This window comes from Elephantulus edwardii, unplaced genomic scaffold (assembly GCF_000299155.1).
Source record: "Elephantulus edwardii isolate Elephantulus edwardi_28Jun2011 unplaced genomic scaffold, EleEdw1.0 scaffold00510, whole genome shotgun sequence".
NCBI lineage: Eukaryota > Metazoa > Chordata > Mammalia > Macroscelidea > Macroscelididae > Elephantulus > Elephantulus edwardii.
This window is the reverse complement of record NW_006400260.1, coordinates 283,655-299,479: the sequence shown is the minus strand read 5'-3', so window position 1 is coordinate 299,479 and position 15,825 is coordinate 283,655. Positions and strand designations below refer to the sequence as shown.

The window sequence follows — 15,825 nt, the reverse complement described above, 5'->3', positions numbered from 1 at the left end:
CTAAGTACAAATTTTTCTCACAAAAAAAAAACCAACCCAATACACACACACACACACACACACACACACACACCCCAAACCCAAAGTAAGCCATAATAAGTTCTTGAACCTACTTTTCTCCATTTTCCAGTTATTCTGTCATCTCTGACATCCTGCCCTTTATCTGTCCCGTTTCTCACCCTTGTAAACAACAAAGGTTTTCCTCCCCGTCTATTGGGGGGGAGAGATTCTTTAGCCCCGTGGTCCTGAGTCTCACTGTCTACTTCCTCTCCCCAGAAATGCAGACTCTCCGAGTGTCTCTGGCAATGCTGGGAGCCGGTGTCTCTGCGAGTGTGAGCATATGCTCTTCCCTCCACCACAGCGAGCTCATCCCCACTGCGATCAGGTACGGGGACCGTCCACGTCCAAAACAAGACTTTCCCAAGTGAGGATTAATGGGACCGAAACTAAGACTGTGCAGGTGTTACAAAGAATCAATACTAACGAAAATAATGCCACTTACAGTCAAGTTACTAGAGCTGGCTTTGTACATTCAATATGATGCCAGATCCTTGAATCATCATCTCACTTCATCCTAGGAATCAATCTATGTGAACAATGATAAAAGAGTGTTTAGAGTAATTACAAACATGACGATGTTAAAGGTAGAGAAGGACAAAGGGAAATCTCCATGGATTTAACAACTGTGCTGTCCCCAGAATGAATTGAAAATTATTTTGATTGAAGTTTCATTAAACTTGACATCCATCGACTTTGACAAGACATTGTTTGTTTGTTTGTTTTCTTTTGCTCTTTGTTCTCTAAGGGGGACAGCCGCAGGAATCAATACGTTGGCTGGTAGGTGTGGAGCCGTCTTGGCTCCCCTCTTGATGACCCTGCAGATGTTTTCTGCCCCGCTACCCTGGATTGTTTATGGACTCTTGCCCTTCCCGACTGCCTTTGTTATCATGGTCCTTCCTGAAACCAAAAATCAACCTCTTCTTGACACCATCCAGCAACTGGAAAATGAGTAAGTAAATTCCGCACTGTCCCTTGTGTGTGGTGTTCCTCTCTGGGGTTGTCCATCGTTGGAGTCAACTCGGGCAACAGATTTGATTTCTGGTTTCATCTTTTTATGCAGGTATAGGCAGGCAATTTCTGTCTGTGTCCTTGTATTCAGTGGTAGTCTAACCCTCAGAAGGAAAAACGTCAGAATTCTCCTGAAGTTCCTTAGGTAGCATTGACACGGAGTCAGAATCAGCTGGACAGCAACAAACTTAGGTGGTTTTGGAATTTCTGGGTGACACAAACAATTTACAAGCTCAACTGCCAGCTCAAAGATTGAGATTCAGTCTATCATCCAGAAGCACATCACAACAACAACTTTGCTGTCTATTCCTGAAGCTGGACTACCTACTGGTCATTAAGAACTTGGTCCATCAACAAACAAATGGATAAATTGAGTATAGTATGCTGTTAGGGACCTCTCCAGGGTACTGAAGAGCAGTGGTGTCACTCTGGAGACTAAGGTGCATCTGATACAGGCTATGGTCTTTGCTATCACTTGTTATACATCAGAGAGTTGGACAATGACTAGGGAGGATATAAGGAGAATTGATGCCTTTGAGCTGTGGTGCTGGAGAAGAGTATTGAATGTACCATGGACTGCTAAGAAAACAGATTCATCCTGGAGAGGGTTAAACCAGGCTGCTCCTTGGAGACAAGGATTCTGGGGCTTCATCTGACATACTTTGAACATGTAAGGAAGAACAAGTCCTTGGAGAGGCACATCATGCTTGGGAAGGTGGAGGGGCGGGGCAAGAGGGGAAGACCCTCTATGAGGTGAATTGATTCAGTGATGGGTAATCAGGATGGGTGTGTCAGAAGCAGTGCGATTGGCACAGGATAGAGCAGGGTTTAGGGCTGTTGTACATAGGGTCGCTATGAGTTGCAAGTGACTCGATGGCACATAACAACAACAACATATTCACACAATGGAATACTATGCAGCACTGAAAAACAATGTACCTGTGAAACATTACACAACATGGTTGACCCTGGAGGACATTATGCTGAGTGAAATATCTCACTCACAAAGGACAAATACTGACATTGGAGGTTGGGAGGAGAATATGATAAGAGTGGATAGATATTGAAAACTGCATTAGAACAGATGAAGGAAAGAACTGTTTAAAAGGAATTACTATTAGGCATTATACAGATGACAGCAACTCAAAATAAGAGGACCTTTGCAAAGAGGACTGAGGGTGGGGGGAACATGGGAGGGAAGTTAACCCCCCCCCAAAAAAAGAGCCAGGTGGAACAGTTCTAACCCAGTACATGTGAGATCATCTTGAGTTGACATGTGCTGTTGTTAGGTGATGTCAGACTGTCTATGGCTCATAATGACCCTCTCTGTATAGAGAAGAACACCTTGTCCAGTCCTACGCCTTCCTCACATCTCTGCCAGGCTGAAGTCCATCGTTGCAGTGACTGTATCATTTCATCTCATTGAGTCTTCTTATGTTTTGCTGACCCTCTCTCTACTTTGCCAAACTCCATGGTATTTTTAGAAACCTGGATTTCCTGATAACATCCTCAAAGTACACGAGGTGAATTCTCACCGTCCTTGCCTCTAAGGAACATCCTGGCTACACTTCTTGCAAAACAAGCTTTCTTTTTAACAATCTTTGGTAAATTCAGTCGTATGGCAGCGGGGCACAGCACCACAATTCAGCCAATTCTTGGAGTCTATTTCTCATCAATTTCTCCAGCACAGGTTGAACTTCTTCTTCGTTCATTGGTTCTTGACCCTACACTACTGCCCCAAATGACTCAGTGTTGAGCAATTTGTTTTGTTACAGTGACTCTATGTTCTGCCATCTTCCTTGGATGCTGCATTCATCAGTCACTATTTTGTCCACAGAAACCTTCTGTATTAAAAATAAAAGAAAAAATAAAACACTTCACATTTGTTGCAGCTTCAGTGACCATTGGTGGCAGAGTCCGCAGGGGATTGCTTGGCTCACTGAGAGGACGTGCCTCTCTGGCAGTGAGAATTCCCTAGAGGCTCTCCAGGCGTCAGTTCCCACCCATGCAATCTATAGCCTCCTGAGCTCGCCGGAGGGTCAGCTATGAGTCTTGTTCCAACACAGTTCCAGTGAGCTTTTGTATTTTCAGCTGGAGAAAGGTCTAGTGTGTTCTTCCCATTTGGTTTTCTAACTCCAAATCTTTTCACATAATACTTTGCTTTGTCTTGTCAAGCTGTCCTCTGAAATATCTGTTCAGCTCTCTTAATTCACCATTTCTTCCTTCTGCTTTAGCTTCTCCACATCCAAAAGCAAGTTGCAGAGTCTCATCTGACATTCATCTTGGTCTTTGCTTTTGTCGCTTTGTTTTTTAATGACCTTTTTGCATTGCATGCTTTGTGTATGATGTCCTTTACATCATCCCACACAGCTCATCTGGTCTTTGGTCAATGCATCAAAGCAATTTTTGAGATGCCTCTAAAGTCAGAGGGAATACAGTGCAGGTCATATTTGGTGGTTGAGGACTTGACTTGTTTTCATCTTCTTTAATTTCAATATGAACTTTCATATATGCAACTGATGATCTGTTCCTCAGTGAATCCCTGACCTTGTTCTGCTCTTCCCACAGATGCCATCAAGGGTCTGTGTATTCCATCAGGGAAGACCCAGGGACATACTCACCAGTTATATGTTGGTTTGTTTTGTTGTGGTTTTTTTTAAAGTGTTTGTAGTAAACAATACATTGTTGTTGTTATTATTATGTGCCATTGAGTTGCTTGCAACTCATAGTGACCCTATGTAAAAGAGCCCTAAATGCCGTTCTATCCTGTGCCAACCTCACTGTCTCAAACACACTCATTCCCACCACTCCACTCACTGTATAAATCCATCTCATCGAGGGTCTTCCTCTCCTGAGCCGCCCCTCCACTCTGCCAAACATGATGTCCCTCTCCAAGGACCAGTCCCTCCTTGCAACATGCCCAAAGTATGTCAGACAAAGCTTCAGACTCCTTGACTCTAAGGAGCACTCTGGCTTCACCCTCTCCAGGACAAACCTATTTGTTCTCCCAGCAGTACATGGTATATTCAGCACTCTTCTTCAACACCACAACTCAAGGGCATCAATTCTCTATCATCCCTATTTACTGTCCAACTCTCCGATGCATAGCACATAATTGTGAAGACTATAGCCTAGATCAGGCACACCTTAGTCTCCAGCCTGATGTCATTGCTCTTCAGTACTCTTGAGAGGTCCCTAACAGCTGACTTTCCCAATGCAATTCATCTCCTGATTTCTTGGCTGCTGTTACCAAGAGTACTAATATCAAATGCTATCATGTGATCTCTGAACTCATTTATATTATTGAGGATATGTGTTTCCCAACTACCAACATTTCTTTTTTCTCCAACTTTTTTTTTTTTCTCCAACTTTTATAACTAACCATAACTTATTATTAATGCATCTTGGCTGGTTAACTTTAGTCTAAAAGTGATGGTAGAAAGTCTCAAATTTTTCATCTTTGGAGTTGTTGTTGTTGTTGAGTGCTGTCAAGTCATAGGCAACTCATAGAGACCCTAAGAATGAAAGTCCTCGACACTTGAGTGCGTGACTTTCATCCTTGCTCCAGGTTTACAGGATTTCCGGAGGCAAGCTATTTATGGAAGTGGATGCCACTCCTGCTTCCAAGCTTGCTTCAACCGGGGAGCTCCACCAAACACTGTCCACCATGGAAAGCTGTTATCGCATTTGACACGTCAGTGTCACAGTGTTCAGCTTCACAGTGACCACAAGTTACCTCTGTAGGGCAAGTGGACACACCAGGGCTATACGACCTAGAAAACTGTTTGAACAAAAACAATGAAAAACAGACCTTAGAGAGTTAGTAATTTATAATAATAGTATTATGAACAGGTCTTCCTTTGCATGGCTATGGAGACTATGCCATCATTGACAACAGTGTACTTCAGGAAAATTCTTAAATATTCTTTTCCATAATGAATGGGACCCTACTCCTCTTCAATTTGTCATTCCTGGTATAGTGGGTCATATGATTATCTGATGTGAATAAATAATACTTATTAGCTCACTAATGCTTAAGAGGTCAATTTTGACATGTTCCACCTCACTCTGTACAGCTTCTAATTTTCCTATATTCATACTTCCTACACCGCAACTTCCAGTTATTCATGATTGTTTGCAACTGTTTCTCCTCACGTGGAGTCATGCCAGTCCAGAGTTCGCCTCTCACACTGTGGCAGCTTGCACATCTCTGTGATGCTGGAAGTCATCCCACTAGTATTTCAAGTACTAGCAGGGTCAGTGCCAATTCCAGACTAAGACACCCTTGGAAGCAAGACTGTCCAACCACTTCTAAAACTTTGGACTGTTCTGCCAACGAAATGCTCCTCCAAGGAAATCCAATCACACGTCTGAAAATTTCAAGATCGTTTATTAATTCCACATGTGGAGACTTTCTCCCTCTTCAGGAAGGTGATGAGGGAAAAAGTCTTGCATTCCCCCTCCCACTTGCTTTTATAGCCCTTTTTTGAGTGCCCCTGTTAGGGCAGAGAGATTGGTGGGTTGAGGAATCAGTCATTTGGGTTGGCTTTTGACCGACTGGCTACTTTGCCCGGCTTTACTCCTTTTGTGTCACGTAGACACTAGTTAATTCCTTACTTTTGAAGGACAGACAAGGCTTTACCCGGGGCACTCGTGTTTGCCTTAAGCTAAGAATTTTTATGGCCTGCTTCTGCCTCTAGCGTTAATGGGGGTTTATAAAAAAATGGGGTTTCTGTTGTCCCTTCAGGACCATTTAAACCCCTTTGAGTGGCTGCAGAACATTGTCTGATACGGAGCCAGAATGTGAGGCTCTTGTGTTGTACAGTATTCAAAACACCACTAGAGAAGAGCTCCCTCTTGTTAGATAGAAAAAAAAGAGTGGAGAGAGAGAGAATGAGAATGAAACTGGCCCCAGGTAGCCAGCCAATAGGCCTTCATTACTAGACCTGAGAGGGATGCCAGGGCCAGGTGACCACTGGCAGAGACAAAGACATTCTCTTTTTATAGGGGCTTTCAGGAATACCAGAGAGGGTGGTAGTTTGCTCCAGAATTTTGGGGCAAGGGTCCTGTCAATGTGTGATCAGGCCCAGGGTCTTATCAGGACTGGTCACCTAGTCCTTATCAGGACATGCAAGTTATCAGGTCTTTTTTGAAAGAATAGTCAGGCCTGGGGGTTAGGCCTGGAGAAGCTGCAACAGTCTTCCTTTGCCTCTAAAAGTCGTCTATGTTAATGATGGTGATGGAGTCAAGCTTTTAGTCAGTACATTTGCTGATGTGGCATGACTCATAATGAGCAAGGATGGATTCAGCAATGACCGGTGGGAGACAGTGCAGAAGAGCTCTGAGTGGCCTAGACCAGTAGGTGTAGGGTGAAAAGGAAGTTAACTTTGCTGTGAAGGGCATATACTCTCTGTCTCCATCGGAGACATGCATCCTAGCAATTTTGTTTTTCACAAATCTACTATGGTGAGGACTTTGAGCTGTGGTACTGGAGAAGGGTATTGACTATACCACGGTCTGCTAGAAGAATAAACAGGTTCAACCTAGAGAGGGTGAGACCAGACTGCTCCTTGGAGGCAAGGATTCTGAAACTTCGTCTGACATATTATGGACATGTTGCAAGGAAGAAGGACCAGCCCTTAGAGAGGGATGTCATACTTGGGAGGGTGGAAGGACAGTGTAAGAAAAGATCCTCGATGAGATGGATTGACTCAGTGACTGGGGTAATGGGGGTGAGTGTGTTGGAGACAATGAGATTGGCACAGGATAGAGAAGGGTTTAGGGCTGTTGTACATAGGGTCGCTATGGGTCACAGGTGACTCAACAGCACATAATAACGACAGCTATGGCCAACTGTACTATTCTCATCCATCTGGTTTAATCACCCATAAGTCCAATGAGCGCTTGGAACATTGTTGGAAAGGAATGACAGGGAACGGCATTGCCTCAGGAATGCAAACATGACTGATACTTCATCAGTTCCAACTTTTCAGGCCGTGAGGTAGAGAACAAGACCCTCCTTGCAAAAGTGACAATGTTACTGAAGGAAGCAGATCATTTCAGATGTCTTTAAGTTGGCTCGATATTGCTGCCACAGATAGTGGAAAAGTTAAAGAGTGAAAAACTAAAGCTATGAATTATCAAATGAGGAAAAATTAGAAAATCACTTTTCCATTTTCAATCACCCCTTGACTCTCCCAAGGCCACAGGCAGCTCTAAAGAGACAATAGTGAGAGTTACAATTTTCTTTTTGGGGGATGGGGGGAGTTTATTAATTTTAATAAAAATGTAAAGATACTTTGGATTTCCATTTATTCATTGTTGCACTTTTCTCCCTGCCCACCCCTTCCTCCCTCAATTCACTCTTCTCTTTGAAAAGTAAAAGAAAAATTCTTTCATTGTCATGCAGTCCCTTCCTCCAAGTCCACTGCACTATGCAGCCTTCATTCTGGACTCCTGTCATGACAATAATACCTAATCATATATCTCTTTTAAACAGTTTTCTCCCTCATCTGTTTCAATGCAGTATACATAATTTATCCCCTTTTTCTCAGTCTCCCCGCAACCACTGACAGAAAGCAACAATTTTCAAAGCTACTTGTTGAGGTCTACCCAAACAGGAGAGCTTGTCCATAATCAATCAATCAATCATGTTAATTAGCTCATTTATGTAAACTTTTATGTTAATTCCTAGGTGCTAATAGGAGCTTCCATAGATAACTTCTCCCAAACAATTCACATTCTCAGAAAATGCCTGAAGGGTCTTCTTTGATTCAGGTCCAACTCAAAGGCAGTGAGCTGAGTTTTGAATTGAATGAGTTTTGAGTTGAATGACTTGAGTTTGAATAATAGGAAGCTGTTGAGCAAAAGACAAGCTGTTGAAATGCTATAAGCCGTGTACACTTATTCTCTGCCTTTTCTTTGTGTTCCTTAATCTTTATATTTATCTTTCTTTCTCCCCACAGCAGAAACTCAGGAAAAGCAAAGCAGGAAGAAACTTCCATAAAAGTAACACAATTTTAAGATGTTCCGAAGAGCTGACTGTTGGTCAAAATCAGAGCAAAATGAGAAGAAAAAGTCAAGAATGTCTCTTTATGCCTACATATGTATAATGACCAGAGGAGTGTCATTCAGAATTACGGCACAAAATATATCAATGTTTACAGAATTACATATTTGTATAAAGAATTCCACAGAATTATCTCATATTTCCTGGAAGAAGTTGGAAAAAATCATTCCAAATTTACATATAAATTAATGATACCCAAGATTATTTAGGAAAAATTAGAGCACAGTACAGAAGAAGAAATACTGATGATGAAATAAATTTTCTTTATTTTAAAAATTGTAATAGTAATAAAGCCAGTAATGTCATATTCAAAAATAAATCAAAAAATTGAGACACAGACTCAAGTGTGTGTAAACCATATACACTATCTCTGGTACCTTATGACTATGACTAAGGAATTAATAATGTAGTAAATAGTGTCAATAGCTCTTTCACATAAGGAAAAGTCAATTACTAGAAAGACCAATCACTAGAAAAAGAAAATACTGTTTGATAAAAAAAGCAAAAATTAAGGAAACTCTCAAAGATTAGCAATGTAATGAGGATGGTGCTGGATTCCACTACATGATTAACCACTAGAACTCAAGATTTCAAGTTCATGCTGGTGGCTCTGAGCTTGCTGGGGTGGTGGGAAAGGGGGAGTCAGTGTGGCTGTGACCTGGCTTCTGAGGGAAAAGCATCTCCCCCAAAGTGACTGAGATAGAACAAGCACTCCCATTAAAAGTCACATGGGTCTTCTAAGATTGGAAATGACCTTCCAGTACCTCTGCCATCGTTCGCAGAAATGTATCAATAAGCCTAGCTCACTCTGAAGATTATACAGGTGTATCAAAATCAGAATGCAGAAACAGTCAACAAACATTTTAGACAGGGCTGGAGACATCATCCTTATAAAACAGAATCCCTGTCTACTTTTTTCTCCATCTTTAGTCTCTATAACCTTTCTTTGTTCCATTTTTCCTCCCTATCACTAATGATCACCTATAATGGATTTTTAAAAATATGTTGTTGCTACATAGCATTGAATCAGAACTGACTGACAGCTGACCCTCCAGAGGGTTTGCAGAGGCAGTGAATTTCCTGGGAGAAGATTATCCAATCTTTATCCCTGAGAGGAGCAGGTAGATTTGAACCACATTTTGTTCTCAAGTATTTCCTCATCACTAAGATGCTGCTTGGAATACACTAAATACCAAATAAATATATGTTGGTCTTTGAAAGAATTCTTTACTACAGGGAATAGCAATGAGTACAACAAAAGACTTGGGGCCAGGATAATAGGCAAGTTCAAATACTACAACATGGAGTCACAAGCTAGGAATGCTTTCATTGGATTCCGAATGAAACAGAACCATATAGTTACCCATTTCTCAAAACAATCACTATAATCAACTACCACGTATGCAATATGAGTAATATGATAATAGATGTCAGAGAAGAAATGCATGATTCCTGCTCCCACCACCACTTTACAGGATTTCCATAAGGAGTAAGCTTCGTTATTTCTTCGCAACAATAGTAAGTGGCAATCAACTTGAGCATTTATGATCATTATTGGTTTTTTATGTGATGACTGCTAACTTTCATTGTCCTGCGCTCATGATTTTAAATGGGGTGGAAAGGAATTCACATCCATTTTTCTCCCCAGTATATACTCTATTTCTCAACACCATGCCTAAAGTATAAGTATCCTTTCCACGTTACCTGGGTTCCCCCTGCTTTTTTTGTTTTTACTTTTTGGAGGTAAAAAGTAATGATAGATTTATTAGAAAGTTATGTCCCAAAGATAGGATGGATCTTTCTCCTTGCAAAGGAGACGTGGAGAGGGCTGGTCCAAGCTGTTTTGTATTCCACAAAATTCTCTGATGTCTTATCAATGACTTTGCCTGATCCCATTCATTGTCTTACTGTTTCATGACCATGATTTTAATACCTATTGGGATAATTCCTCTGTCTTTTTGCCCTCCTCCAAACAGACCGTAATTTCTCTGTCTTTTCTGCCCCCCAACCAGACATAGCTATAGCTATTGTCAGAATTTCATTCCTCCATTTTGTTTTGTAAATTTATAAAACCACTAAAAGATTCCATTCATTTGAAAGATTGTATAAAACATATATAAACCACTCTTTAAAATTACATAAATACCTTTGTTTCTTATATTCCAATTATGAGGAGAAATGTGGCATCAGAATAGAAGGAAAACTCATCAACAACATACGACATACAGATGACACACAACCGTGCTTGCTGAAACTGAGGAGGACCTGAAGTGTTTGCTGCAGAAAGTCAAGGACTGTAGTCTTCAATATGGATTGAAGCTTGACATCAAGAAAACAAAGATTCTCACCACTGTGCGATTGGCAGCACCATGATAGATGCAGAGGAGATTGAGGTTAACAATTATAGCTTCCTTGGTTCCACAATCAGCACTCTTGGCACCAGCAGTCAGGAAATCAACAGATAATTGTACTAGGGAAATCTACTGTCAGGGACCTCTCCAGAACACCAAGAAGCAACAGTGTCGGTCTAGAGACTAAGATGCACCTGAGTCTGGCCATGTTCTTCTTCACAATTACTTGCTATGCATCAGAGAGCTAGACAATGATTAAGGAAGACAGAAGAAGAATCAATGCCTTTGCGCTGTGGTACTGGAGAAGAGTCTTGAACATATCATGGACCACAAAGAGAAAAAACAGGTCTGTCTTGGAGAGGGTGAAACCAAGTTTCTCCTTGGAGGCTAGGATTTCGAAGCTCCTTCTCACATACTTTGGGCATGTGGCCAGGTGGGACCGGTCCTTGGAGAAAGACATCATGCTTGGAAGGGTGAAGGAACAGCACAGGAGAGGAAGACTCCAGATGAGATGGACTGACAGTAATTGAGACAATGGGGATATATGTGTCACAGTCAGTGAGAGAGGCTCAGGATAGGGCAGGCTTCAGAGCTGTTGTACACAGGGTCATTATGAATTGCAGGCAACTCAACAGCACCTAACAACAACAAATATCTGTGTTCCTTTTATTCATATTAATAAATGGAACACTGCTAATAAGTGAGTAACCACTTGTGTGCCAATCTTAACTTACCTAATTTCTCTCCCATCTTTAAGTAAATACTATGCAATTTTGCGGGATAAAAATTTCCATATTCATCTATTTTTACACAAGGCTATGACTCCATGTGCTTATAATTTCACTCTTCCTGTTAGTGGACTTTAATATGCTACATAACTTATTTGTTTCCTCACTATTACGTCTCTAAGACTCATTCATGTTGATGTGTATGGTGACTTTTTTTTTCACTTTCATAACTATAATTCTTCACAGTAGGAAGAGACAAAAATATGTTTATCTGTCTTATTTATGAACATCCAGATTTATTCCAACTTTCTCAATAATATACATATGTTGGGTTTTTACTGAACAAAGTCTATAATCTTTAGATACAGAGAATACGTGGTTGTGGTTGTGGTTGTTGTGGTGGTCGTTATGTGCCGTCGAGTTGCTTGCAACTCATAGTGACCCTATGTACAACAGCCTTAAACCCTGCTCTATCCCTTGCCAATCTTATTGTCTCCGACACGCCTATCCCCATTACCCTAGTCACTGAATTAATCTATCTCATCGAGGGTCTTCCTCTCCTGTGCTGTCTCTTCACCCTCCCAAGCATGTCCCTCTCCAAGGACTGATCCCGCTTTGCAACATGTCCAAAGTATGTCAGACAAAGCTTCAAAATCCTTGCCTCAAAGGAGTAGCCTGGCCTCACCCTCTCCAGGAAGAACTTGTTTGTTCTCCTAGCAGTCCATGGTATATTCAGTACTCTTCTCCAGCACTACAGCTCAAAGGCATCAACTCTCCTTCTGTCATCCCTAGACATTGTCCAGCTCTCTGAAGCATAGCAAGTAAAGGCAAAGACCATGGCCTGTATCAGGTGTACCTTGGTCTCCAGACTGACATCATTGCTCCTCTGTACCTCAGAGAGGTCTCCGACAGCAGAATTTCCCAATACAATTAGTCTTTTAATTTCCTGTTTGCTGGAACTAAGAGTGTTGATTGTAGAGCCAAGCAAACGGAAGTTGTCAACAATCTCAATCTCTTCACATCTATCATGATGCTGCCAATTGGCCCTGTGGTGAGAAAATTTGTTTTCTTGATGTTGAGCTTCAATCCATATTGAAGGCTACAATCATTGACATTTTGCAGCAGTGCTTCAGGACCTCAGTTTCAGTAAACTGGGTTCTGTCATCTGCAAAACTCAGATTGTTGGTAAGTCTACCGCTAATCCTGATGCTACATTTCTCCTCATAGAGCCCATGTTCCCGGATAATCTGTTCCACATATAGATTGAAAATATATGGAGATAGGACACATCCTTGACGCACACCCTTCCTAATTTTAAACCATGTAGTGTTTCCTTGCTCTCTTCTGATGACTGCCTCCTGGTCCAAGTAAAAGTTTCATATAAGCACAATCAAATATTCTGGGATTCCCATTCTTCTCAAAGTCAGCCAGAGTTTGTTGTGATCTGCACAGTCAAATATCTTTATTAAACATATATTCTTCAGTCAGGAAATCAAAAGATTAATTGCATTGGGGAAAATCTGCTATCAAGGACCTCTCCAGAGTACTGAAAAGCAAAGATGTCAGTCTAAAGACTAAGGTGGACCTAATCCAGGCCATTGTCTTCACAAATACTTGCTAGGCATCAGAGAGCTGGACAATGACTAAGGATGAAAGAATAAGAATTGATGTCTTTGAGTTGTGGTGCTGGAGAAGAGTCTTGAATATACCATGAACTGCCAAGAAAACAAATAGGTCTGTCTTGGAGAGGATGAAACCAAGTATCTCTTTGGAGGCTAGGATTTTGAAGCTCTGTCTCACATACTTTGGGAACATGGCCAGAAGGGACTCGTTCTTGGAGAAGAACATCATTCTCAGAAGGGTAGAAAGACTGTGCAGTAGAAGACGACTCTGGATGAGACAGACTGACCCCAGTAACTAGGGCAATGGGAGTTGGTGTGTCAGAATTAGTGAGACTGGCTCAGGACAGGGCAGGCTTCAGAGCTGCTGTACGTAAGGTCGCTGTGGGTCACAGGTGACTCAACAGCACATAACAACAACAACCTATTAGTCAGATAATGTACCATTACTTTTTTTATTAAATCAACCTTATGTTAAACTGACCAGAAATATTACCAATAACAGAGTCCAGATCACTCTCTTATAAATAGGTTCTGGTATTCCCATTTCTGTAAAAAATATTTGGACATATTTGAAGAGTTGTTTTAAAAACAAACTTTGTACATGGCGTAATATTTTCCTTATTGTTGTTAGGTGTCATCAAGTAGACTGTGACCCACAGCAATGCTAAGAACAACAGATCAGAACCTCGTCCTATCATGCACCGTCACACTCTCTACCTTGCCAGAGCCCACTCTCCTGGTCACAGTGTCAACCCGTGCTGGTGAGTGTCTTCCTCTCTTTTGCTGTCCCTCCACCTACCCAGTATGAGGTCGTTTTCCAGTGGAACCCTCCTGACAACATGCCCCAAATAGAAGAGATGAAGTTTCACCACTCTTGGCGCTAAACAGCATTCTAGTTGCACTTCCTCCAAAATAGATTTGTTTGTTCTTTTTGGAAGTACATGGTACATTTTCATCAGAATGACCTTATTCAAGAACAGACTAGAAATCTCTTTTTTTCCTTCTAGCACATTATGATTTTCCTCCTAATTCTTGAGATGATGCAAGTGTAGAAGGTCAAGGACTGCAGCCTTCAATATGGACTGAAGTTCAACATCAAGAGAACAAAGATTCTCACCACTGAGCCGAGTGACAGCATCATGACAGATGATGAAGAGAGTGAGTGAGATTGTTAACAGCTTCAGCTTATTTGGCTCCACAATCAGCACTCTTGGTACCAGGAGCCAGAAAATCAAAAGATGAATAGCATTTTGAAAGCCTACTGTCAGGGACCTCTTCAGAGTACTGAAGAGCAATGATGTTGAAAAGATTGAAATTAAAATAGTCCCTATAGTTCTCAGCTGAATTAAACTCAAGTTTCTATAGTTCTCAGCTAAGTTAAACTCAGGAATTTTTAAAGCCCCACACCCAGGTATCCAGGGCAACAGTATTCAAGAATAGCTAGCAGAAAGGCAGAGCAAACAAGCAAAGATCGTTTCTCAACTGATAACCCATGTGCCTTTGTTTCCCGACTGATAACCAATGTATCTTGTGCTTTTCCACTGCCCTAGAGTTTGAACTCATTGTATACTTAAGAATTTGTGACACCACCATATAGTTAAAGATCTATCTAACTGCTACATGTGCTACATGACTGCCACAAGTGTTACGTGCAAAAATGCTGTGTAAACCCTGAGCGAACACTGAACCAATGAATTCAAACTGTGCTTTCATCACCCAATGAGAAGCTGATACTCAGTTGTATCCCCCTAAAGTGTATAAAAAAACCCAACTTTGTCTGCTCTCGGTCGGCTCCTCTATCTCTTGCCAGAGATAAGAGTCAGCCCGGAGCTCCGCAATAAACCTCTTATCTCTTGCTGTTGCATCAAGCCAGTGTCTTGGAGTCTTGGGTCTTCGCGGTCCACTCGGGACAGAACAGGACCAGCGGTTCGGGGGTCCTTCAATGTCAGTATGGAGACTGAGCTGCACCTGACCCAGGCCATCGTCTCTGCAATCACTGGCTACACATCAGAAAGCTGGAGAATTGATGCCTTTGAGTTGTGGTGCTGGAGAAGAGTACTGAATATACCATGAGCTGATAAAGAGAACAATCAAGTCTGTCTTAGAAAGGGTGAACCCAGGCTGCTGCTTGGAGGCAAGGATTCTGAAGTTTCATCTTACATACTCTGGGCATGTTGCAAGGAGGGGCCAGTCCTTGGAGAAGGGCATCATGCTTGGAAAGGTGGAGGGACAGTACAAGAGAGGAAGACCCTGGATGAGATGGATTGACCCAGTGACTGGGGTAACGAGGGTAGGTGTGCCAGAGGCAACTAGATTGGCTCAAGATAGAGCAGGGTTCAAGGCTGTTGTACAAAGGGTCGCTGTGAGTGGCGAGTGACTCAATGGCATATAACAACAACTACAGCTGTAAATTTTAACAATTTCCATTATATTTTTACTAACTCTGTATTTATCTCCTCCAATGCTGTTTACAACCTCAGAAACCTAATGGAGGGTCAGCTATGAGTCAGCAACGAGTCGCTTAGTGATCTTCTAAAAATTTCATTTATTAAAAGCACATTTTCCCCCTTTTCTAAATAGTCTTTAATCCACACCCAACTCCTGAGAAGGCTTTAGAATTGGGTTATTTTTATACCAGTCTCTCCGTGTTTTCCAATTGCTGAACTTTGTTTGCTAGGAAAAAGGGGAAAAAAAGAACAATCAAGAAAAGAATACATCGAGTAACTTCACCTATTTGGGATGGATGGGTTCTTTTTCTAAAAAAAAAATTATTTTAATAATTTTAATCAACATTTACAGATATTTTGGATTTCCATTCATTCATTGTTGCACTTTTCTCCCTGCCTACCCCTCCCCCCCCCCCCCCCCCAGTTTGCTCCTCTCTTTGAAAAAGCAAAAGAAAAATTCTTGCTTCGGTATACAATCCCCCCGCACCCCTCCCACCATCCCAGGTACACTCCACTATGCACCCTTAATTCTGGACTCTT

The 15,825-nt window shown here is 41.6% G+C and overlaps 1 protein-coding gene across 1 annotated transcript in view; it reads left to right on the top strand.

The window, feature by feature from the left end:
* Window positions 1-428, top strand: part of LOC102843543 (solute carrier family 22 member 9-like) — a 56,235-nt gene extending 55,807 nt beyond the window's left edge. The window contains exon 8 of the mRNA XM_006903113.1: window positions 277-428. Coding sequence (XP_006903175.1) covers window positions 277-428 — 152 coding nt within the window. The remainder of the gene's footprint in view (window positions 1-276) is intronic.
* The last annotated feature ends 15,397 nt before the right edge of the window (window positions 429-15,825 follow it).